This window comes from Aethalodelphis obliquidens, unplaced genomic scaffold (assembly GCF_003676395.1).
Source record: "Aethalodelphis obliquidens isolate GAN/ISIS:26980383/991018 unplaced genomic scaffold, ASM367639v1 scaffold57, whole genome shotgun sequence".
Lineage (NCBI taxonomy): Eukaryota > Metazoa > Chordata > Mammalia > Artiodactyla > Delphinidae > Aethalodelphis > Aethalodelphis obliquidens.
Window position 1 is genome coordinate 9,988,971 of NW_020838001.1, and position 24,188 is coordinate 10,013,158.

At 48.3% G+C, this 24,188-nt stretch overlaps 1 protein-coding gene across 7 annotated transcripts in view; it reads left to right on the forward strand.

Annotated features, from left to right (window-relative positions):
- ATP9A (ATPase phospholipid transporting 9A) overlaps window positions 1-24,188 on the forward strand; it is a 132,738-nt gene that overhangs the window by 83,976 nt on the left and 24,574 nt on the right. For all 7 annotated transcript variants that reach the window (XR_003428694.1, XR_003428695.1, XR_003428696.1 and 4 more), the window contains 5 exons: window positions 10,256-10,417; window positions 18,848-18,940; window positions 20,109-20,192; window positions 21,736-21,906; window positions 23,423-23,521. Coding sequence is in view for 4 of the 7 variants with exons in the window: in XM_027086974.1 (XP_026942775.1) it covers window positions 10,256-10,417; window positions 18,848-18,940; window positions 20,109-20,192; window positions 21,736-21,906; window positions 23,423-23,521 (609 nt within the window). In the remaining 3 variants the exon portion in view is untranslated. The remainder of the gene's footprint in view (window positions 1-10,255; window positions 10,418-18,847; window positions 18,941-20,108; window positions 20,193-21,735; window positions 21,907-23,422; window positions 23,522-24,188) is intronic.

Here is a 24,188-nt window from a genome sequence, read left to right on the forward strand (position 1 = left end):
GTAGAATGTCCCTCAGTTTGTATTTGTCTGACATTTTCTTATGATGTTGACTCAGGTTATGCATTTCTGGCACTGTCCTCGGTGCAGGGTATCTGGAGACGCATGGTGTTGGCGTGTCTAGGTCTCGGAGATGTTAACTTAGGTTTCTTGGCTAAGGTGGTGTCTCCCAGGTTTCCTCCTGGTAAAGTTGCCGTTTTCTGTGGCTGACTTATGTTACAGCACCAGTCCCGTAAGTGACAGGGTCGGGGCTTTAACCCAGGGAGTTTGTTTTCAGAGCCCAAACTCTTAATCCTTTTACTAAACCATTTTTCAGAAACCACTAAATATTAATTTTTATTCATTTGATATATAGCCCCTCCACTAGGTTTTCCTGTATTTTTTTCGTAAAAAGATGAGCATTTTAATATAGTTACGGGTTTTGCCTATATCTGTTCTTTTTTCACTAATATTTTATCATACCTGTTTCTCAATTTTCTCGAACATTACACAGTTTTTCAGATTCACTGCCTACGGTATGGACCCTAATATCTTCAACTGTTCTCGTATTATTGGAATTAGGTTATTTCTATTTTTGAGCAACAGTGTTTATAAACATTTGCAGTGAGTATCCTTACACTTGCTATTTCTAGAAATGGTGTGATGGGGTTCATTAATTCACCAGGTATTTTTGAGTGCCTCCCGTGAGCCAGGCACTGTGGAGTCTACGTTAAACAAGGCAGCAGCTCACACCCCTTGGGGCGGCAGGAGTGAGACAGTTGCCTGAGCGGGTTCCTTATCCCCACTGTGTGTCTGTGACGTGGGACCCACAGGAGGGTGTTGTGAGGCCCTTAGTATGTGGTCAGTAAATCCTGTGGGTCAAACTGAATGAGTATGTTTAAGGCTCATGACGTAAATTACCAGAGTGCTTCCCGGGATTTTTTTTTTTTTTTTTAACCATTTTACTCTTCCACCAATGTTGCAAGGACTCCCAGTTATGATGATGATGATGATGATTTTTGTTCATTTTAAGAAGGAGGGACGGGCTTCTTTGGTATGTGAAGTGTTTTGGAGGTCTGGACTCATCTGAGAATATCCGTGAACCAGTGGTTGATGTGATCGTGCGGGCGGAGGTGGGGGGAGGGTGGCACAGTTAGAATCTTTTCCAAAGATCAGAAATGGCAGGACACTTGGGTGTGTCTTTCCCTGCCCAGTCTCTTCCTCCTTTTCTGGGGCAATGGAATGTGTCCCCTGGGAGACGACGCCTTCTCATCTGCTTGGTGTTTGTGGAAGAGCTCAAGCTGTGAAGCCCAGTTCCTCTGTTGACCACTGATATTTGAACCAGGCTTTTTAGGGGTGAAAAATCTGGTAACCCTTGGCCAAATTCTGAGATGGGAATTGTGTGCAGAGAGAAGGGGGGGGTGGGGGATAGGTGTGGGTGAGCCTACTGAGACTGTGCCCTGGAACCGGAAGCTGGTCATATTTGTCACCGTGTCTTAACCAGGGTTCGTCTGCTTGATCTTGCCTTTCCGTTTCGGAATGGGAGGATGATACCATTGAAGGGTCCATGTGAGAAAGGACCAGAGTTTTGGTAGTTACGGACTGGGGACCAGTAGCTTGTGGGTATTTCGTAGAATTTAAATTAAATGTTGGTGATCCGATCAGCACTTGTGCCTCTGGGCTCCGATTGGCTATTGACATGCATATATGACGGTCTTTAATGCCTGTCCCACACCCCTGGTTCCCACTGAACTTTGATATATTTGTTTTAGGGCTGTGCAAAGATTTTTCCATGAAGGTAAATCTTCCATGGAATGCTTTGTGCTTTTCAGCTCCTTTTTGTTAAAGAGAAGAGCCCTTTATCTCTGCTGTCCATTAATTGCCTTTGGATTCAGATTTGTTTTGTTTTTCTAAGATTCTGAATAGCAGTTTGCCTTTTTTTAAAAAAGGGTATTTTCTTTTGGTCTTTGGTGTCTTCACAGAGGTCGGTGTTACTTTCTTGGTTTCCTTTTCCCCACAGCTTTCTTTCTTTTTTTTATTACACAGTCATTTCATGTTTATGATAGAATATATGAAAATGTAGAGAAGAAAAAAAAGTAAACCATCGTCCTACTAACTGAAGGTATAACCACTGTTAATATTTTACTCACCAGCCTTTTAAACTACTTCAAAAGATGCGTACCTCAAAATATAAATCTGTTTATGTAAATATACCGTCTGACAGAAAATAGGTTAAATCTAGTTCCAGTGCAATCTTTCAGAAAGCTGTACTGTTTCCAGATCCCTGTGGGATTCCACGTAGGAGTGGCTGGGTCTAGAATCCTACCTTTGAAATTCTATATCAATAAAACCTGGCTGGTGCGGGCAAGGTCAGTTGATGGAATACATACAGAAGCCAGTATCCTCTTTACTTTGGAGCTCCTGGAGTAATTTCTACCAGTTGGCCTAGGATTCATTTCCTGTAACAGAAAGCAGGATTTCCTAAATTTGTTTCCTGTGCACATTCCGCCTGGGAAGCCTTGAAGTGTCTGTATTCAGCTATTGATTACAGCCTGGGGGGCACTGCCCCCACCCCCCCCGACCCCCCGCCTGTACAGTAAACTCCCAGGGGAAATGAGACAGATGTAATCTGGCCAGAGAGAAGTGGTCCTAAGATGCTCGAGCGAGCAGGCTTCAGCCCTGACAGCATCCCATCGTTTGCAGTATATTTGGCAGTGTTGGAGGTGGGGTGCAGTGGAGGGGGGGGTCACCGTGACACAACTCTTAACGTGTCCTTCTTGGCGTGAGTGGTCATGGAAGTGCTCTCCTCCGAGCAGATAGAATCCACCCGGGGACGCGTTCATTTGTCTAAAGAAGTTGATAAACATAACCTGTAATTTTCACTAGGTAGTGATAACCACTGTTTGTGTTCGGGTGCAGAGTTACCCAGATTCTTCCTAAATGTGGGCATACATGTAGAATTACAGTTGTATGTTTCTCTGGTACAGAATCACACTCTAGTACAAGGAGGGAAGGAGGGTGAAGTGGGTTAAGTCACATCCTTGAGAAAGCCAGATGGTTTTCATGGTCCTGTAGGGTTTATGTGTGCGTGTGTGTACGTGTGTGCGTGCATGTCGGCACGTGTACATATGTGCACGAGTGTGGGTGTGAACACGTGCACGTGATGTGTGCACGACTGCTGTTGGAGCGTGTGTGGCGTGTGGATGTGCATGGGTGTGTGTGCGTGTGTGTGAGTGTGAATGAAAGTGGCCTGCTGTATGTGGCTGTGCCTTGAGTAACTCTGATTTCAGAGCCCTTAGTTACAAGTTCTGGGTAATGTGCAGGGTGTTCTGTGTGGCCAGCCCTGCTCAGGGCGCAGTGCGAGAAGTCTATCTCCATCTTCCCCTGAGGCACCCCGCCCCCTCCTTTCTCACAGTCTCTACACAGGGCCCCTCCCCTGACCTCTGCCTCCGAGCTGCCCACTGTTTTCAATATCTGAGTACCTTTGCAGAGATAATTCTTTGCATACGTTAGAATTTTCCTCACCCTTTAATTATTAACCTATTTAAAACATTTAAGAGCACAACTGTAAATTATAGATAAAGTTTTGCACCTTGCTTTGCGTTGCTCATCCTTCTAAAGCATGTCCGTGTGTGTGGTGTCGCTGTGTGGGATGTCAGCTGAGTTTTGCTGAAATGTTGGGTTGCTGTGTGTTCTGTCATCTCGCAATGGCATTTCGAGACCTTCATTTTCACTAATTTTTCTGAAAGATGGGGGCATCGCACTACCCCTCCTTACCCCGCAGTGCAGCTGCGGGTCGTGTGTCACTGTCAGGGCGGACTTGATTAGCGGTGTGATTTTAAGGTGCACTCAGCCTCCTCGTAGGTAAAGAGGGGCTGATACATCACACGGAGCTCATGGCCCTTAGAGAAGAGAGGGAGCAGTGAGGGTAGCGGTGATGCTGCCAGTGGTAAGAAGGGGTCACCTGTTGCTTATCTGCTCTGTTCCAGGCACCGCGTTACGGGCATCCCTTACCACCCAGAATTACTGTGATCGTGCTGTTTGCAAATGAGGTATAGATTGGCTAAGGAATATTCCCAAGGTCATACGGCTGGCGAGATTAAAACCCGCAGCCCATGTCCAGAGGTGGGGCTCGTAACCCCACAGGACCACGTCCCTACCCATGGCATGATGGCTTGAAAGTGCTTTGTCAACTCACAAGTGTTGCAGAGAGTGAAGCACTTGCGTTTGGGGAGCTCAGGGTGGATACTGGGTGAAGTTCCAGAGTGTCCAATTATTTTTAACCTACTCCGGTCCCCTTGGGACACGTGCAGTGAGCCAGTGTTGTGTCTGGGATCTCCAAAACTCAGTGGCACCTTTTGTGTGTGTCCCTTCCCTCTTTTCTCATCTTATAAGCTTCCAGGCTTGGTGATAATAACCGTCTTCTGCCAGGCCCCAGAAGCCTACCTTCTGAGTGTCTTGCCTTCACCGTCCATCTCTTCAGGATCCGGCCCTTAGAAGGGAAAACCAAAAAGGATGTGTTTCTCCGCTAGTCCACAGTAACCTTGAAATGGCCCCCTTGCAAGTGGCCGTGAGAGCGTGGGCGAAGAGCGAGTGGGTCTCTCCTCCAGACGTGAGTCTGTAGATGGAGAGCATTCCTGCATCCATTAGAATGTCAGAAGCTGGGAGTAATGCAGACAGGGGTGATATAAGAAAAAGGGGTATACAGTGAAGGTACAGCTAATCTAGAAGCAGATTTTATTTTTAGTCCCCCCCCCCCCCGCACTAATTATAAGAGTAACATTAGCTTGTTATAGAAAAAGAAAAAAAATTACAGGAAAGAAAAGCCAAAAATGTTCTGGTGTTTTTCCTATTTCTCTTCTGTATATATACGATGTATGTTCGATGACCTTGATTTGTTCCCTTGCATTATCCCTTTCCGGTAACTATCTATAGTAAGAATATTCTTAGTGGCTGCTCTATATTCTGCTGCTTAGATACACCACAGATTATTTTCTCTGTCTCCCAAGCGTAACATTTAGGTGGTCCCCCACTTGTGGCTGTCCTAAATAATGTCATGATGGAGAGCCTTGCTCATTCAGTCTCTCTGTACATCTCTCAGCATGCATGAAAGGTCCCAGTTGTCTCATTTTGCATTTTCTTAACGCTGTTGCAAAGAGTGAGGATACAAACCGTTGGGGAAAGGTAAGCCCGTGGCCTTGAGGGGGGGCCGCCAATCTCCCGTCCCTTTGCAGCCTTGGGGTTTCTTTTTCCTCCATAACCACATCCCTGTGGGTCCCCTGAATGCCTCCTCGTGTCTGAGCCTCAGCTCCAGGCTTCAGACAATGCCAGCATTCAGATGTGTGCACGATGGAGTGTGGAGTGTTGACCCAGAGAGATTTAGGAGGCTGGTGGGGCTCTACCATCCCGTTGCCAGGGCCTTGGACCTGAGGGTGAGGTCAAAGAACAGCGGTCGGGAACTTAAGGAAAAAATCCTCCATCAATGTTACGTATTAACCACTGGGGTAGAATTTTGAAAGAAGATTCTGGTTGCTCAGAAGATAGGGGTCCTGTGTCAGGCAGGACTATGGGATTTTGGGGGCACTGTAGAAAACTGTCAAATGAGCCTTCCTTGGTATTAGCTCATCCGTGGCCATACATGCAAAAGTCCTGTCCCATATCACATTAGTATTGGGCCAGAATGGACTTAAGTAAAATAGTCGTTTCTAAGTGGCTAAATTTTTATGGAGATGATGCCATTCTTCCTTTTCAAATACTTGTTTTTAGCAGAGTTAAGTCCCAAGAGGCTGAATTTCAAGTATAGGATCAGGAAATTCGGATCAGGGAGTGGCCTTTTATTCTACCACCTTGTCCACTGATGCTTAAAAGTAGCAGGCTGGGGCTTCCCTGGTGGCGCAGTGGTTGGGAGTCCGTCTGCCGATGCAGGGGACGCGGGTTCGTGCCCCGGTCCGGGAGGATCCCACATGCCGCGGAGCGGCTGGGCCCGTGAGCCGTGGCTGCTGAGCCTGCGCGTCCGGAGCCTGTGCTCTGCAACGGGAGAGGCCATAACAGTGAGAGGCCCGCGTACCGCAAAAAAAAAAAAAAAAAAAAAAAAATGTAGCAGGCTGTTTTTTGTTTGCTCCATGCTGTGTTTAAAAGAAAAGCAGCAATATTTAAAAATCACTCAGTGTTCTATAAAAATCAGCTTCTCCTGAGAAAGATCAGATCTGGAAAGACTGGGCCCAGTTTCGACCTGGCAGCAGTTAGCCCCCTCCCCCAAGCCCTGTCCCTAGGTGGCCGGCCCTGCCCCGGTCCGCTGCCTGCCCTGCTCCTGTTGGCATTCAAACCTGCAAACCACCATGTGGCCCATTTTGGAAGCTATTTCTTAATAAAGTAAAGAATACCTAGGCCTGTGGGTGTTTATAAGCTTGAAAGGCCTGGCTTTGGGCAGACTGGCCATTCTTTGTAAGCCTGGGTGTTTATCTGATTGAATGCCCCCAAAGAACCGTTTTAATCAGATAGCAGATTCATGCATGTTCTTGTATTTCATATGCATCCTGCTTTTGACAGGAATTCAAGGCTCTTTAGCCTGTCTGGCGTAATTCCCAAGCACACATTCCCAGGTACAAAGAGAAGATTATTAAAGCTTGTCACAGGTGGTTTATTGCTGACCAACAAATGATGAAAAAGCCCTTTCATGGACAGCTCTGACAAGAATTCTTCAGATGGGCTTTTTTTTTTTTGGAGGCGGAAGGGTGGAGTAGGAGGCTCTTTTTTTAATTTCCTGACCCAAACCAGACGCACAGCTGACTCGTGGAGCCCAGATCCCCCGCTCTGGCCCTTTCTTGGTTTCTAGCATTTGCTTTTGCCTCTCATTTATTTGTTCATTCATTTACCTTTTACGAGGTTTCTTTTTCTGCTCTTCTGACCTCCGGGTAGTCTGACCCGAGGCCCCCTGAGACCCCAGCTCCGGCTGTTAAGGACAGCGAGACTTAAGACCCTGAGATTGGGGACTTCCCTGGCGGTCCAGTGGTTAAGACTCCACGCTTCCACTACAGGGGGGTGCGGGTTTGATCCCTGGTCGGGGAACTAAGATCCCACCTGTGGTGTAGTGCAGCCGTAAGAAAAAAAAAAGACCCTGAAATCCTTTCTGATTTGGCAATACAGGATGATTCTTTTGAATTGAAGCTCAGACCCTCTAGCAGAAGCAGCCTCATTTACATCATCTTGTTTCAGGAAGGGATGGAGTCGTCCCACCTGACCGCTGAAATGTTTGTCCCCGCTGCTGTGGAGAAGGGTTAGTGAGCTCCCCAGTTCTAAACTGCTCTCTTCTCAGTAGGACCTGGGGGATTTTATATGTTCTGGTAGAAAGCAGCTTTAAATTAAAGCTGACTTAATGTTAAAGTCGGAATAAGGGAGTGTAAGGTGAGAAAGAAAGGCCCCCCTGCAGGGCTCATATCCTGTTGGAATCAGCCCCCAAGAGGACTTGTGAGGTTTTGATTAGGACCTTGGACCCAAGGGGTGGGAGATGGGAGATGGGGCAACCAGCACAGTCAAAGTAGGTTCCTTAACTCCCTCGAGGGGTTTGCTGTAGAAGAAAGCATGGTTAGAAGATGTTTCCATTCAGCTGTAATTCATGCTTCCCCGGGAACACTTGTCACTGTTGATCATTTCAGGTTCATGGTTCAACTTCCCCTCCAACACAGTCCTGTGGGGTCTGCAGCAGGGGGACCCAGGCTGGCCAAGGCCAGAACTACCTCTACGGCCCTGAAAGCCACTTCCCGTTCTGGAGTTTCAGATCCTTTCTTGATTGAAGTTAAGAACAGGCTTTGGGGGAATTAGTGTATCTCCTTGAAGCCCAGTATTACAGACTCTTCACATCTTTTCAGAGCAATTAAATATGTTTTTAAGGGGTGAAACAACAGCTGTTTAAAAGCAAGGATGAAAAACTCTTTTCCCTAGCAGTCGTGTTGGAAAGCATCCGAAGAAGAATTTCCTTTTTCTTTGTTACTAAACTGGTACGTAGAGGAGGATGTCAATTTAGTCAAGCTACGTATTTGTAATAATCTCGTATTGTGTTGGGATATTTATTTACTTAATTAAAATTAAAAATATTAAAAATAAAAGATGGGGCTTCCCTGGTGGTGCAGTGGTTGAGAGTTCGCCTGCCGATGCAGGGGACACGGGTTCGTGCCCCGGTCCGGGAAGATCCCACATGCTGCGGAGCGGCTGGGCCCGTGAGCCATGGCCGCTGAGCCTGCGCATCCAGAGCCTGTGCTCCGCAACGGGAGAGGCCGCAGCAGTGAGAGGCCCGTGTACCGCAAAATAAATAAAAGAAGTGCGCGTACACACTAAAATATTTCAGTAGTATATAGAGAGAAGAGTGAAGTAATTTCTCTTCATGTGTATCATCCTATAAGCGTTTTAGTGCATGTACCCAAAGTTTTTAATATTTATATGGATGGGATTTTTAAATTTATATCAGTGTTTACTGATTCGTTCATTTTAAACTTGGAAAGAAGATTGTTACCAGATAGGACAGGCCATATTGAAATTCAGAGTGATTAGATGAAACTACTATATGAATGAGTTTCCAGAGACTTATGCAGGTTAGTAGCAAAACAAACAAACAAAACCAAACTTGATTAGCCCTTTCTTTTGGAGGTGGAGGTCAGTGGGGATTAGGATGTGGGCACCTTTGGGGGCTGTTACTATGCCTACCATGCCCCCCCGTCAACTTTCTAACAGTGACCGTGAGTCGGGTGACCGGGCACACCCACTAAGGATGCAGTGATGTGTGTGCGCCCGTGTTTAGAGAACAGGCGTCTGGATGGCCCGGGATTGGCACTCTCCCTTGGGCTACTTGGGTCAGCTAGACACAGGATTCGATCTCATCTCAGCCCGTGGTAGCTGCCCGCCGAGAGCAGCTCGCCTGGCCTCTCTGACTCTGTTTCTTCGTCCGTCGGGTAGAGCTGCTTGGTACTTCCTGCCTCCATGGGCTGTGCTGACAAGTAAACACGATGACCTTGTGGTTCGTACGCCGTAGGCTCTTCGTACTTACCCCTGTCTCCCCCCCACCCCATGGCGCAGCCCCCTTCCTGTGGCAGTGGCGGTGAGGGCTTGGTGGTCTCCCCTCCCCAGCTCCCCCTTCTGTCCCCGCCTTTTCCAGTCCTATTTCCTTCTTTCCCTGAAGACCCCAGACCAGATTCATCTGTAGACGTGTTTTATTTTCTTCATGGGCGTTTAAAACGTGCAGTTTAGTGGCTTACATTGAAAAGTTAGAGATCTCAGGGACAAGGTCAGATTTCTGGTTTTTCTTGAGAAACTGGAAGCTCTGGCCACCCTGGGTCCGCATTCCCGCGGGGCAGCCTCCTTCAGAGGGGGCACTGGCTCCTGCCTGCCGCAGTTCCCACTGGTCTGGCCCCTGTCTTGGAATTTGCATCCTCCATGCCTTTGACTGGAAGTGAAGCAAACCTTGCTCGGGCTGTGAGCAGATTCCAGCTGGTGACAGAACCGTGGTCCTAGGAAGTGTAGCGGGTAGTGGAGGGTTTGGCTGTGCACCAGGTAGATCCAGTTTCCTGCCTAGCCGGCCGTTGCCCTGGAGCATCACCTCAGGCAACTTAATGAGCTTCCGCAAGCCTCAGTTTCCTCATCTGTACAGACCGGCGTTCTCCCCGTCAGTACTGCCTGCCATGTGGGGTGGGGTGATTCTTTGTCATGGGGGCTGTCCTGTGTGTTGTAGGATGTTTAGCAGAATCCCTGGCCTCCACCCACAAGATGTCAGTAGAAAATATCCACCCCCTCCTCAGTTGTGAAGCCAAAACTGTCCCCAGACGTTGCCATGTGCCCCTTGGGGGGCAGAGCTGCCCAGTCGAGCACTGCTGTCGATCCCCTCCTGGTTGAGTGTGTGTGAGTTTAACAGGGAGCCTGGAGGTGAGTCGCCCCACCCCGGCGTCGTGCTCCTGGCTTCCCCATGTTTGTGGTTGGCCTGGTGCATCTCCTTCCAGACGTGATCTCTGGTTGTGCTGATCCTTGAGCGTGTGCGGTTCTCTCTGCCACAGCTCTGGCGCGTGGCCTGCTTTAGGGCCCAGGAGAGACGGCGGCTCTGAGCGCGGAGCCCCTGCAGGCCTAGAGGGGTGGGGGCGGGGCTGTCACCAGCCAGCATGACCTCCCCCAGGGATGCAGGCCCTGCTCAGCCTCACCTGTCTCTGCTCCCCCGTCCACCTTTATGTTCATTTGCTTGACCTGTGAACCAGGATCCTCGGCTGTGTATCTGACCTTCAACCCTTGTCACATTTAGGTGGCCCTGGTGCAGTGGACCGAAAGTGTGGGCTTAACACTGGTGGGCCGGGACCAGTCGTCCATGCAGCTGAGGACCCCTGGTGACCAGATCCTGAACTTCACCATCTTGCAGATCTTCCCTTTCACCTATGAGAGCAAACGCATGGGCATCATCGTGAGGGTGAGTTCATTTATAATTTAAAATGGTTAAAAAAAACCCCCCAAACCTGCCTAAGTCTGCTGTGTATGTCCCTGTGGCTGGACATTCTTTCTTACCCCTTTCTTTATTGTATTATTGCCTGTCGTTCCGACTAACAAGAGGATTTAATTCCCTCAGAAGAAAGAGAATTAGTTCATCAGTTGGACAGATCTCGGAAAGCTGCTCAGCTTTTGGTTAACCCACTTCCAGAGTGAAAGGTCTAATGAGTGTAGATTGAGCATTTCTTGGTAATACTACATTTCTCACTGTATACTCTTTCGTTTAATTAAATGTTATTTTCTATTGAGGTGACATTCACATGACATAAATTAATCATTTAAATGTGTAATTCGTTGGCATTTAGTATATTCACAGTGTCTTGCATCCACCACTTTTCTCAAGTTTTGAAACATTGGCATCACTGCAAAAGGGAATTTTGTATCCATTAAGCGGTCACTCTCCATACCTTCTTCCCCGTAGGCCCTGGAAACCTCCCATCTCCTTTCTGTCTCTAGGATTTACCTATTCTGGGTATTTCATATAAATGGGACTATACAATATGTGACCTTCTGTATCTGGCTCCTTTCACTTAGCATAATGTTTTAGAGATTCATCCATGTTGTAGCATATATACATACTTCATTCCTTTTTATGACTGAGTAGTATTTCATGTTGATTATCCATTCATCCATCAGCGGACATTTGGGTTGTTTCCACCTTTTGGCTATTGTGAATAGTGTTGCTATGAACATTTGTGTATAAGGATTTGAGCATCTATTTTCAGTTCTTCTTTTTTTTTTTTTTTTTTCCGGTATGCGGGCCTCTCACTGTTGCGGCCTCTCCCGCTGTGGAGCACAGGCTCCGGACGCGCAGGCTCAGCGGCCATGGCTCACGGGCCCAGCCGCTCCGCGGCATGTGGGATCTTCCCGGACCAGGGCACGAACCCGTGTCCCCTGCATCGGCAGGCGGACTCTCAACCACTGTGCCACCAGGGAAGCCCTGTTTTCAGTTCTTTTGAGTAGATACCTAGGAGTGGAATTGCTGGGTCCGTTTCCCAGTTGCTGGATAATTCTATCTTTTAACTTTATGAGGAGTCACCAAACTTTTCTGCAAAATGCTGCACCATTTATAGGGTTGGCCAAAAAGTTCGTTCAGGTCTTTCTGTAAGATGTTACAGAAAGACCTGAACAAACTTCTTGGCCAGCCCGATACATTCTACCAGCAGTGTATGGAGCTTCTGGTTTCTCCATATCCTCATCAGTGCTTGTTATTTCCCTTTTTTTTTTTTTCATTGTAGCCGTCCTAGTTGCTGTGAAGTGGTATTTCATTGTGGTTTTGATTTGCGTTTTCCTGATAGCTAATGATGTTGAGCATCTTCTCATATACTTACTGACCACTTGTATCCTTCCTTGGAGACATGTCTGTTCACGTCGTTTGCCCACTTTTGAAGTGGGTAGTCTTTTATTGTTGTGTTGTAAGAGTTCTTTACGTAGTCTGAATACTAGACCCTTATCAGAGATATGATATACAAATATTTTCTTTCATTCTGTAGCTTGTCTTTTTGCTTTCTTGATAAAATTCTCTGGATGCACAGAAGTTACTAATTTTGATGACGTCCAATTTATTTTTTTCCTCTGTTGCTCTTGACTTTGGTGTCATATCTGAGAGTCCATTGCTAAACCTAAGGTCATGAAAATTTACCCCTATGTTTTCTTTTAAAAGTTTTTGTAGTTTTATCTCTTTAGATCGTTGATCCATTTTGCGTTATTTTCATATATGGTGTGAGTTAGGGGTTTTAACGTCATTCTTTTGTGTGTGGATGGAGAGTTGTCCCAGCACCGTTTGCTGCAGAGACTATTGTTTTCCCACTGAATAGTCTTGATACCCTTGTAATTAGACATTTTCGATGATTTTTCATTCATACAGTCCCAAAAGTTATTGGAAAAAAGTGTCGTGATCACTCAACATCGTCATTTTGGCATTAATATTTCAGATTTTCTTTTTATATTTTTTGAAGCTTTTATTGAAGTACAGCATACAAAGAGAAAAGTGCAAACCTCAGGAGTGTACAGCTCAAGTGTTAACAAAGTAATAAACACAGTGTCACTCGCATCCCGAGCAAGGAACAGAATCCCTCCCACCATCACCCCAGCAGCTCCCTCGTACCCCTTTCTGGTTACTGCATCCTTCCTTCCCACAAGGATATAACCACTGTCCCATTTCTACCACTGACTGATTTTGTCTCTTTTTGAACTTTATATAAAGGAAACTGTACAGTAGATACCCTTTTGTGTTTGAGTTCGTTTGCTCAAATTTATATTTATGTATTGATCCACACTATTGCATGTATTATAGTTAAAAAATTTTTTTAAAGAAAACATAGTGCATTCAATTGAAATCCCATCTGTCCTTTCTAGATGTGCTTCATCTTCAGTCCTACCCCAGGTTTATCACTCCTATGAATTTTAAAATACTATTATCAGACACATTGGGTATAAATAATATGTATTATGGTATTCATGTTTTTATTCTCTCTATAAAGTGTCATTGTAGTATATATATTATTATTCCACATACTAATTTTTGTTTAACGTTTTACAAAAAGCTTTATTTATGTTGATGCATGTAATCCCACTTTATTTCTCTTAGCTGACTTGTTGTATTGCATTGTGCAAATATACCTCAGTTCCTTCTGTCTGTTGCCGTTCCCTCTTGATACACGTTTAGGTCATTGCCACTTTTTTTGCCGATAGAAAGACCGCTGCCATGTGTAGCCTTGTCTGCTGCAGTCTCCACTGTACATATGTCCGTGTTTTTCTGTGGACTACACCCAGAGGTGGACTTGCTGGGTGGTAGAATATATACATCTTTAACTTTACCAGGTTTTTTCAACTTTTTCTCCAAAGTGCTTATACTAATCTTAGTCCCACTGTTTTTCTGCATCCTCACCAACGCTTGATAGTGTCGAACTTTTAAAATCTTGCCAATCTGAATTAATACCTTGTTTTCCTATTTGCTCTTTTACTCACACTTTCCATTCTGGGAAGCCTGGAAGCCCTGTGTTCATAAGCCACTCTGCTCAGTAGTTCTTAAACCTGGCTGGTAGGGACTTCCCTGGTGGCACAGTGGATAAGAATCCGCCTGCCAATGTAGGGGACACAGGTTTGAGCCCTGGTCCGGGAAGATCCCACATGCCGCAGGGCAACTAAGCCCATGTGCCACAACTACTGAGCCCTGTGCCACAACTACTGAGCCCTGTGCCACAACTACTGAAGCCAGCGTGCCTAGAACCCGTGCTCCGCAACAAGAGAAGCCACCACAATGAGAAGCCTGCGCATGCACGGCAGCGAAGAGTAGCCCCCGCTCGCCGCAACTAGAGAAAGCCTGAGCGCAGCAACGAAGACCCAGTGCAGCCAAAAATAAATAAAACGAGATCTAAACAAACAAACAAACAAAACCTGGCTGATCGTCGGCATTAACCGCAGGAGCTTTAAAAATTGCAGACTGCTTTGGTCCCAGTCCTATTTTGGTATTGAGATGGTTCCCTGGTGTTCTTAAAGGTTCTTCACATTGTTTGGCTCGGCTGGAGAAGATGCTGCCCCAGATGATGAGAATCTTTGGAATACGACTCTCTCATTTTTTAAACAAATGAGGATCCCCTCCACCCTATCTACACAAGTGTTTCATGTCTTAGGGGTCAGAGTTGTAGATTCTATTGTAGTAAATTAGTAATAATAGAATTAGTAATAGGAGTAATTAGTAATAGTACTAGCAGCATTAGTAATAGGAACAGAGTTAGGAACAATAATAATAACAGAGGTAACATTTAAATGGTGCTTATTGGGTGCTAGTCACTGTTGTAAATGATTTGCATAAAACAACTCATGTAATTCTCATAATACCATTGCAGTTGGCATTTAACAGAGGAGAAAATTGAGGTATAGGGAGAAGAAGAAACCTCCCTAAGTTCATATAGTTAGAAAAGGTGGAGCTGGGCTTCTACCCCAGGCTGTCTGGCTCCCAGGTCATGCTCTTTATCGCCAGGCCCTGGGAGTTTGGGTGTGATGAGAGGGATGTGGGAAAGCTCACAGAGCACCCACAGTAATGTTGAGGGTAGTGTGTTAATTACGTATGGCGTTGTGACAGATTATCCCGCATGTGATGGCTTAAAACGACAGGAGGTGTTATCTGACAATTTCTGGGGGCCAAGGAGTCCAGGTGCAGCCTCGCCGGGCCCTGTGCCTCGGCATCTCTCATAGGCTGCAGTCATCCAAGGTTCAGCCGGGGCAGGATTCACTGCCAGGTGAAATCAGTGTTGTCAGCAAGAGTCAGTTCCTTGCAGTTGTTGGCCTGAGGACTTTATTTCTATACCAGCTGCTGGCCAGAGGCCACCCTCATCCACTGCCCCACAGGCCTCTCCATAGACCGGCTCCCACATCAGCTGGCTTCACCCAAGTGAGTCTGTGAGAGTGTGAACAAGACAGAAGGCACGTCATCTCAGAACCGACCTCCCTTCACTTTTGCCTTATTCTGTTATTAGAAGCAGGTCCCTGGGTCCAGCCCACCACTTGGTGGGCCTGGATCACCCAGGGGTGTGAACAGCCCAGGAGGTAGGGAAAGTGGGAGTCACTGAAGAGGCTGTTTCTCCAGGTAAAAGTTAGAAACAGCTCCATGAGCTGCAGTACTGATGGTCCAGTGACGTACAGTACGAATGTGCCTTGAAAACGACCCATTTTAAGGGATTTTTATGTCTCCGGTGCCAGTAGTCTTCAGACTCTACCAGACGTATATCCTTGGCAGTTTTTGAGTGGGATGGGGGCTTTTCTTCCCATGCAGCTGCTGCTTTTCCCACTGGTCTGCACCTAGCCTGCCCCGTGGCTTTTAAACCGTATCTTGAGTGCATGTCTGATGTCAGGAACATGCATGGCCTGGAAGCAGCCACATGAATCCTGTGGGTGGGTGTTTCCTGGGGAATTAGAGTCGTTATCTACTATGGAATTGCTTTTATTTTGTTCCAGCCTTTATTTTTCCAAGTTCTAGGGCCATGGACTGTGCTGGAGTCATTTGAGGGTTGACTCATCATCAAATAGTCCCGATATCAGCCGTTCTAGAATAAGTGGGCTGAGTGCGTCACCCTTCCTTTAGTTGCAAAGGGCTATCATTCCCAGACATGCATCACATTTTATGAGATGTGACCCCTGTATCTTCCCACAGCAAGAACGGGATCTGTGTCTGGGAGTATGGGATACTGTTGGGTGGGCAAATCTATCATTACTTTACAATGGCGCTCCACCCTTCCCAGATTATATTTTTAAAAAAATCAGCATTGGGACCAGATAAGTATGTATAGAAGGGGATCAGAACCTTTCATCTGTATTTTCATCACCCAAAGACAAGCACTCTTGCCTTTTCAGGGAATTTCCCTTCAGTTTTTCTCTAAGCATAAATGAGGGTAAACAGCCGCACACAATTTTATAAAACTGGCTTCAGACTCCACCTAAAGCTTTCTAAAGCTCCCACCCCCCCCCTACTGAATAATAAGTGTAGTGAAAATGTTCTCATGTTATTGAAACATGATTTCTATGATTTTAATGTGGGCATGGTGTTTTGCTGAAAAAACGTAGCATTACTTAATCAAATACTCCTTTCTTGGATACTTAGGTTGTCTTCCATCTCTCACTACTAACAATGAATCTGTGCACATCCATCTTTGTTAGGCTGTCTTTAATGTGATGCATATTATTTTGCTAATATTTTTGTTTTCTGACCTGTCTCCCTCTCTATCTTTGGTTTTGCAGGGTGCAAATCCGTGCCCAGGGCTGTGGAGCTAGCTCTCCACTTAGCACGAATCTCACTGTTCTCCTTTCGCGAAGTGACTCTCATCCTGGGGCCATCTTGCCCCCAGGGGACATGGGGACACATCTGGGGACATTTTTGGTTGTTGCAGCTCAGAGGGTGGTGCCACTGGCATCTAGTGGATAGAGGTCAGGACAGCCTCATACCAAAGGACGTTCCAGCCCCAAATGTTCATCGTGCCGGGGCCGAGAAACTCTCTTCTGATGTGGCCATCTTTTCTGTCTGTTGTTTGAAAGTAACTGCCCAGTTACCTGATGTGAGGAAGTTTTCCCTCAGTTATAAAATGGTTCTCAACCTGGTTTAATGACGGTTGACAGTTATAGTTTTGTTCTCACCTGGCTCATCAACCCTCTTAAACATGTGTGAGCTCATGGACGGCTCTGTGCGGCATCTTCCTACCCTCACCAAGCAAGGTCTGGTCTTTCTGTGAATCTCTCTTCTGAGAAGGTCAGCGAGGTTAGAGAAGCCGGTTTCGTCGGGGCTTGCGTGTTTGTCTCTGTGTCTCCAGTTTTGTTTTTGTTGTGTTACAAGATGTTCCACTGCCCTCCCCTCACCCTTCCCCCTTGGCGTGCTGAAGTCGGATCACTGGTATAGATCATACCCTTGTCACTGTCTGAATAAAAGAGGCCTTTGAACAGGTGCCAGAGTCAGACCACAGTGGAAAAAGATGAGGCCCCCAAACAATGCAGCACAACCAGCAGATCTCTGTAAATTTAGAGCGTAATCTTGCCATAATATGGGAACGAAGTAACCTTGTGATGAACTTGGTGGGAGGAAATGACTAACGGGAGGAGACAGTCGGCACAGTATTTATATTGGACAAGATGTCCGAGTTCTCTTGAGCCCCTTCTGGAGCAGAGGAAGCTGGGGAGGGGGACGTTATTTCCCATAGCAGCGTTTGGGTGAAGGCGAAAGGAAAAAGGAACCTCAGATGCTTTCATGTTCAGACCCCGCTGCTGTCTTTGGCCCGAGTCACAAGCAGGCATAGATGCAGTCCATCAAAGCAGCAGCCTGCAGTTCTGATGCTTTTAAAGTGCAGGTGCCTGTTCGTGGCCTGTGGGTGCTTTTATGAGTAAGCATGTTGTTCTAAAAGATTGTCCGTGATCAGAGGCGTTTGGAAGTTACTTTAGTCGATGAAACTATACCACTGATTTGGCCTTGGGTATTTATTTCCTATTCAATGAAGAGCTTACAGGCATGCATTCTGGGCTTCCTGGGGCAGCAGAATTTAGGCACGAGGTGGTGATGGCCGTGCTCACTTAGCCTTGCCCATCTCCGTTGCCTCCAGCCTCCCTGCGATGCAGGTCTGTGAGGAAAGAGTCGTGGGATAAGAATTGACGATTTCACCATCATTCCTTAAAGCCAGGGTTTCTCAGCCTCAGCACCGCTGACATTTGGGGCGGGATGGTTCTCTGTTGCGGGGACCGCCCTGTGCATTGTAGGACGGTTAGCAGCATCCTTGGTCTCCACCCACTAGATGCCAGTAGCACCTCCCAGTTGAGATAATCAAATACGTGTCCAGACATTGTTGGAAGTCCCCTGGGGGCAAAACCACCCCCATTCAGACCCCCAGCTTAAACCTTGTTTTCTACAAACAGTGCGACTGAGGGTCTTGAGGAGTGACTGTCACCCCAACAGGAATAATAACACTGGGTGAGCATGTTCTGTGGATGTTGGCCCTTTGCTACCTGCTCTATGTAGATGATCTCGTTTAAGCCCCAGCAAGCTATACGGTAAGAGTTGTCAGGATCCCGATTTTACAGAGGAGGAAACTGAGGTCTAGAGAAAAGAAGTAGCTTGTCCAGGTGCACACAGCTGGGAGCTGGTACCGGGTCTAAGCATCTGATGTCTGTGCTGTGATGTCACCCTCTCCCCAGAAAATCGGGTCAGTGTGAACTGAAAATCTGGGTACTTTGCTCTCTAGCTAAGTCCTCAGGTAGATGTAAGGGTCCCACGTTGTCTAGAGCAGTAGCTGTCAGCTGAGGCAATGTGTCCCCCAGGGGACATTTGTCAATGTCTGGAGACATTTTGGTTGTCACCAAGGGGATTGCGGCTGGCATCTAGTGGGCTAGGGATGCCGCGGGAGATGGGCAATGCAGAGTCCAGCCCCCTCACGGCAAAGAATTCTCCAGCCCCAAATATTAACAGTGCCGAGGCTGAGAAACCCTGATCTCGAGAATTATCTTACTTCCCAACTCTTTCTGGTAGACCACGTTTTGGCAATACCGGCAGCCCCGCATATAAATTTAAAATTATCTTACAGTGTGAGGGTCAGTCTGTTCCCGTTAGAATAGTAATGACTGTAAAAACAGAGTTCTTCAATCCTTTTGATCTTGCTTTCATCATTTAATGATTTTCCAAATGCTTTGAGTTTTCTTGTTTTCTGTGGCCTTTGCCCCAAAGTGAGGCTCCCCTCTCACTTTTCATCTTCGGCCAAGTGAGAAAACACTGGCGTCCACTGAGTACACTTTGTGCAGCATCTCTCGTGGGAAGCGGCCACTGGAGCGGGACCAAGTGTTCCTCTTGGGTGTTCATTCCTCCCGGCCCTCCCTCTAGGATGAATCGACCGGGGAGATTACGTTTTACATGAAGGGAGCGGATGTCGTCATGGCTGGCATCGTGCAGTACAACGACTGGCTGGAGGAAGAGGTAAGCGTGACGTGGGGTGTGGAAACGGGGCCTCGGATGCGTGTCCTGGAGTCTGTCCCTTGCATGGAATAGTGAGGTGGGTCCCTGCATGCGTTTTCTGGGGCTATGTAACAAATCACCCCCAAACGTAGCAGCTTAGGAGGACGCGTGTAATTTCTTACAGTTTCTGCGAATCAGCAATCCAGGCACAGCTTGGCTGGGTCCTCAGCTCAGGGTCTCTTTGGCTTTGGTCAAGGGGTCACCCGAGGCTGGGGTCTCATCTGAAGGCTCAGCTGGGGCGGGACCCCCCTTCCCAGCCCACTGGGAAGTGGTCATGGGCAGGATTCAGCTCCTCAGTGCCTCTAGGCCGGAGGCAGCCACGTTCCTTGCCATGTGGATGAAACAGAGAGAAGTGAAACAGAGAGATGAAACAGAGAGAAGTGACCTTCTTGGAAACGACCTCCCCTCACTTTGCCGCATTCTGTCTGTTAGGAACAAGGCACTGGGTCCAGTGCACACTCAGGGCAGGTGAACATACAAGGGTGTGGGTACCAGGAGGCGGGCATCATGGGGCCCCGTCACAGGCCGCCTTGTCCCGGATTGTGACGTGGGAATTGGCTGCAGCAGGGAGGGAAGGAACTCTCCAGTCTGTCAGGCCGTTTCTGTTTCATCTCCCATCTCCAGGTGCAGAATTCACATTTTATGTTCAGTAATATCATATTTCCAATTAGTGAGTAACAAACCCAAATGCCGACAGGGGCCAGGCAGGTAACTCAGGTGAATGAAACGGGCCGGGATGTGTTTCCTGACAGCATCACACTTTGTGCGTTGAACGTGTTGGAATATTCTTCACTTGACAGCTATGTTTTGTGGGACCGTGTGGAAACAGCCGCCTTTCAGTATCACTGGCTGTGGTCATCTGGGAAAGTGCTCTTGTCAAAGGTTCAGTTTTTCCAACGAGCCTGAAATCCAGATTAGTCTCTGAGATCTTACTGCATTGACTTAAATTTTGAGCCCCCTTTGGAAGGTTTGCTGAGAGAGACTGCTTCAGGGGAAAGCAGCGTTCTGATTTACCATCGCACTGTCCCCTCGGGAGGGGCGTCCACTTCAGCCTCCAGCCCTCCCCAGAGAGAGTCCGGGATACAGAGCCCTCAGTGCGGCTCTCCGCTGACCAGGGTTTGCTTTTCAGTGTGGAAACATGGCCCGGGAAGGGCTGCGGGTGCTTGTGGTGGCGAAGAAATCTCTAGCAGAGGAGCAGTATCAAGACTTCGAGGTCAGTGGTTCTGTGACTTTGCTTTTCCTTTTTAGCCCCACTCACCTCCCCATCTTCCCCTCCCTCATTCTGCTCTGGCCAGACGCACGTCATTTCTGAGCACACCAGGTTCTTCTCTCTGCCTAGTACTGTCCTCCCTCACTTCCTTTGGGTCTCAGCTCAAATGCCGCCTCCTCTGAGAAGTCTTCCTGGATCCCCCATGAAAGCAGCCCCGCCTCATCACTCCCCGTTGTCACCCTGTTGAACTTTCTTCACTGCATTTATCACCAGCTGTAATGACTTTATGTACGTATTTTCACATTCTTTTTTTTTTGCGGTATGCGGGCCTCTCACTGTTGTGGCCTCTCCCGTTGTGGGGCACAGGCTCTGGACACACAGGCTCAGCGGCCATGGCTCCCGGACCCAGCCGCTCCGCGGCATGTGGGATCTTCCCGGACCGGGGCACGAACCCGTGGCCCCTGCATCGGCAGGTGGACTCTAAACCACTGCGCCACCAGGGAAGCCCTCACATTCTTTTTGATAGCTTCTTTCTGGAATAAAATCTTTTTGAGAGCAGAGACTTTATCAGTTTGGTTTGCCCTTGTACCCCAACACTTACGATAGGCATTATAAACCTTTTGAAAAATATGAAATGAAACATTCAAATTTGAAATTGTAAACCTTCTTGAAGCCCTAATTTTTTTAAGCTGTAAAAGATGTTGGATTTGAACTCGATCATTGACTTTCACTGCCAAGACTTCCAGTATAAATATGTCTTGTTAATTGTCATCTCATCCCATGGATTGTGTGTTCCTTGAGGGGGAGGGTCCTTGTTGTACCCCCAGTCCTGGCACAAAGCTGAATGAATGTGTTTACACGTGACTGAAGGGGAGAGAGACCAGGTTGGGGGAAAGGCTTCTGCGGCCCTTGTCCTGCTCCACCCAGAGAAACTGTGCTTGGGTCTGTCACTTTTATGTGCTTGAGTTCTTTGTAAAGTTTTATTTAACGAGAGTTCTAGCCCTGATAAAATTCTACCTTTCTTTCAGTTTTAAAGGCATATGCTTTGTGACTGCTGTATCTTTGTTAACACCGTAAAGAGGGGATAAACAGAAGGGTTGGGTCGATGGGCTTTGGAAGTAAGACTTTGTCTTTAGACAACCTGGTGGTCAAGAGTTCTTGGTTACAGAGCATATGCTGTGTGGGGAGAAGCTACCGTCTTTTGAGGTCTCGAGTTGTACTAATCCTTGTAAAAACCCAGTGAAGCTGGGGCCGTTATTGCCTCTTCGGGGAGGAAAACAATTGAGGCTCAGAGAAGTTAAGTGACCTGCTAGAAGTTGCACAGCAGGTGAGTGTAGAGCAAAGGGTGGAGCTCCGGTCTCTCCAGTTCCAGCGTCTGGACTGATAAACTGGGAAGGAGGCTGGAGGTCTCAGTTTCACCCCTTTGAGGTTCACCCAGGTGCTGGGGTCCCTGCCCTGTGTGGGGGATGAGACGCTCCCACTGCCAGTTGGTCCGCCTTGCACCTCTCCATCCTAAGTGGTGACAGTGTCCCCTGGTGTGTCCCAGGCCCGCTATGTCCAGGCCAAGCTGAGTGTGCACGACCGTTCCCTCAAAGTGGCCACAGTGATCGAGAGCCTGGAGATGGAGATGGAGCTGCTGTGCCTGACAGGGGTGGAGGACCAGCTCCAGGCGGACGTGAGGCCCACCCTGGAGACCCTGAGGAACGCCGGCATCAAGGTAGGGTGAGCCTGCCTGGACCCACTGCTGAAATAGGTTGCCACATGGCAGTGAATTCCAGACCTAGACCAGTGATCCCGTCAGCGGAGGGTGAAAATTAGAGATGGGGGGAGGCGGGGCCGAGGATGGAAATAGTGACAGGGAACCGGGCTCGGACAGTGACCTGTAGCCCTCCCATCCTCGACAGCTGTGGAAGACGTCTTGTGTGTCCGCTTTTGCTGCCGCGCTCCATGGAGACAGGACCGAGAGCATCTCCTTAGCTCTCAGGACCAGCTGTGTCCCGCGCATTTGTGGTGTTTGTTATATTCTTGTTGAGTGTCCGGCCAGCCAACCAATCTGTCTTTTGGTCTGGGTAACTGAATGACCACCCAACAGAGTGACCATCTGCCCCAACGAACTGCCGTATTTACATTCTTGTTTGGGGCCAAAAAGTACATATCTGGTAGTTTAATCCGGGGACGCCAGTAGAGGGCGTCTGGGGAGCGGGCTCCATCTCAGCGGACCCAAGCAAGGGATTAGCAAACTCTTCGGCTAGAAGCTCCTGAAAATAACGTAGGTTAAGCTGCCTGCCTCTGCCCAGAGCAGCTCTGGGCTGCGTCCTTGGGCCCGCATCTGGCGCGAGTGCCCGTGGGCTGAGCGGGGCGACGTCAGCAGGACGGATGAGGCCTGGGCCTCCGTTTCCCACCTCATAAAGTTACTCTGAAGGAACACGCACAGCACTTAACAGGTGCCCGGCACGGTGAACACTCGGGGAACCTTTGTGGTTATTTTCTTTCCTGCGCTTCCCCTGCTGCCAAGATATCCTTTGTCCGATGACTCTAAGGCCCCCACCCCACTTCCCCACTGGGAGCAGAGGGAGCAGAGGGTTAATGGGTGAATCAGCAGGGTAGGAAGCACATCCGTTTAGACTCTGAAGACCTGGGTTCTGGGCCTGGTCAGGACAGGAACTAGCTCTGTGGCTTTGGGCAAGTCACCTACCCTCTCTGAGCCCGCCACACTGAGGCGCACAGTGCTCAGTTACGAGGCGAGGAAGGACCTGGCACGTTTCCTGGCGGCGTTTTAGTTAGGGTTCAGCCCCCTGAGATTGCTCGGGGGCATCCGGCCGCGTAGAAAGACCCTGTGGAACGTGACAAATCAGTGTTTCCTGTGGGACGTGGAAGTGACCCCTCGTCCATACAGCCTTCCCCTTCTTTGAGATTATTTATTGCTTTAAGAAAAGTTTCCGGAACGGGGATTAGGAGGGCAGAGGCTGAGCTTCACGACGTCTACTGCAGCATGTGGCCAGCTTTTCAAAAGTGCCACACCAGCTTTTGCTACCACCAGCGGCAGACGCCCAAGGTCTTGAAGCCCTTGAACTGGGGCCTTTCCTGTGGTTCGTTGGGGACAGTGTAGGCCTCAAGGAGGTAAATGGAACGTATCAAGTTCAGCTCGATGTGTTTGGAAACTCGGCTGACACAGGCGACAGGCTAGCCTCAAAACGCTAACCAAGGGGACCCCTTCCATGCGGTAATTTCAGGTTTGGATGCTGACGGGGGACAAGCTGGAGACAGCTACATGCACAGCAAAGAATGCACATCTGGTGACCAGAAACCAAGACATCCACGTTTTTCGGCTGGTAAAGCGTTGTCTGCTCTGGGGCCCTGTGGGGTGATGCTGCCGTTTGCCCTGTAACCTCATAGCCTCGCTTGGACCCCTGGGGGGGTGGTGGCGGGAGCTCACGTCATTGGTTTGGGTGGGATCACTGAGTGACCCAGGCGAGGCTCAACGATTCCTGCCGGTGGTGGTGCAGGAGCGCCTGGTTACCGCCCCATGTTAATCTGTGTTCTTAACCCGGTGCTGGCTGTGGTCCCTTTGAGGAGCTGACGGGAGTTAGGTGTGATCAGCGTGAAGGATGCAGATGAGCTCATACGTGTGAAATTGCACATTCAAGTCTGGGATTTCCCTGAACCCTTCAAAGCCAACTCCTTGGGTGGGAAATCAGTTCCAGATCGCAGATACTGGCCTGTCTTCCCTCCTGAAGGAAACCCTTGAGGAACCTTTAGAAGGAGGCGTGTTGGGTGGCAAATGAGAATTCCCTGCCCCGGTGGCCAGCACTTGGCCCAAGCAGTGCGGGCACAAGGAGCTGCTCCAGGGCTTGAGGCCAAGGATGGTGATTGGCCTTATTGAGTTGGGAGTTGGGAGGGGCACTAGGTCCCCTCTGGGGCCAGATGTGGTGGTCCTACTTATCTGTCATCAGAGCTACCAAGCCAAACAACTGGATCTAGATGTTTTGGGGGTCTCCC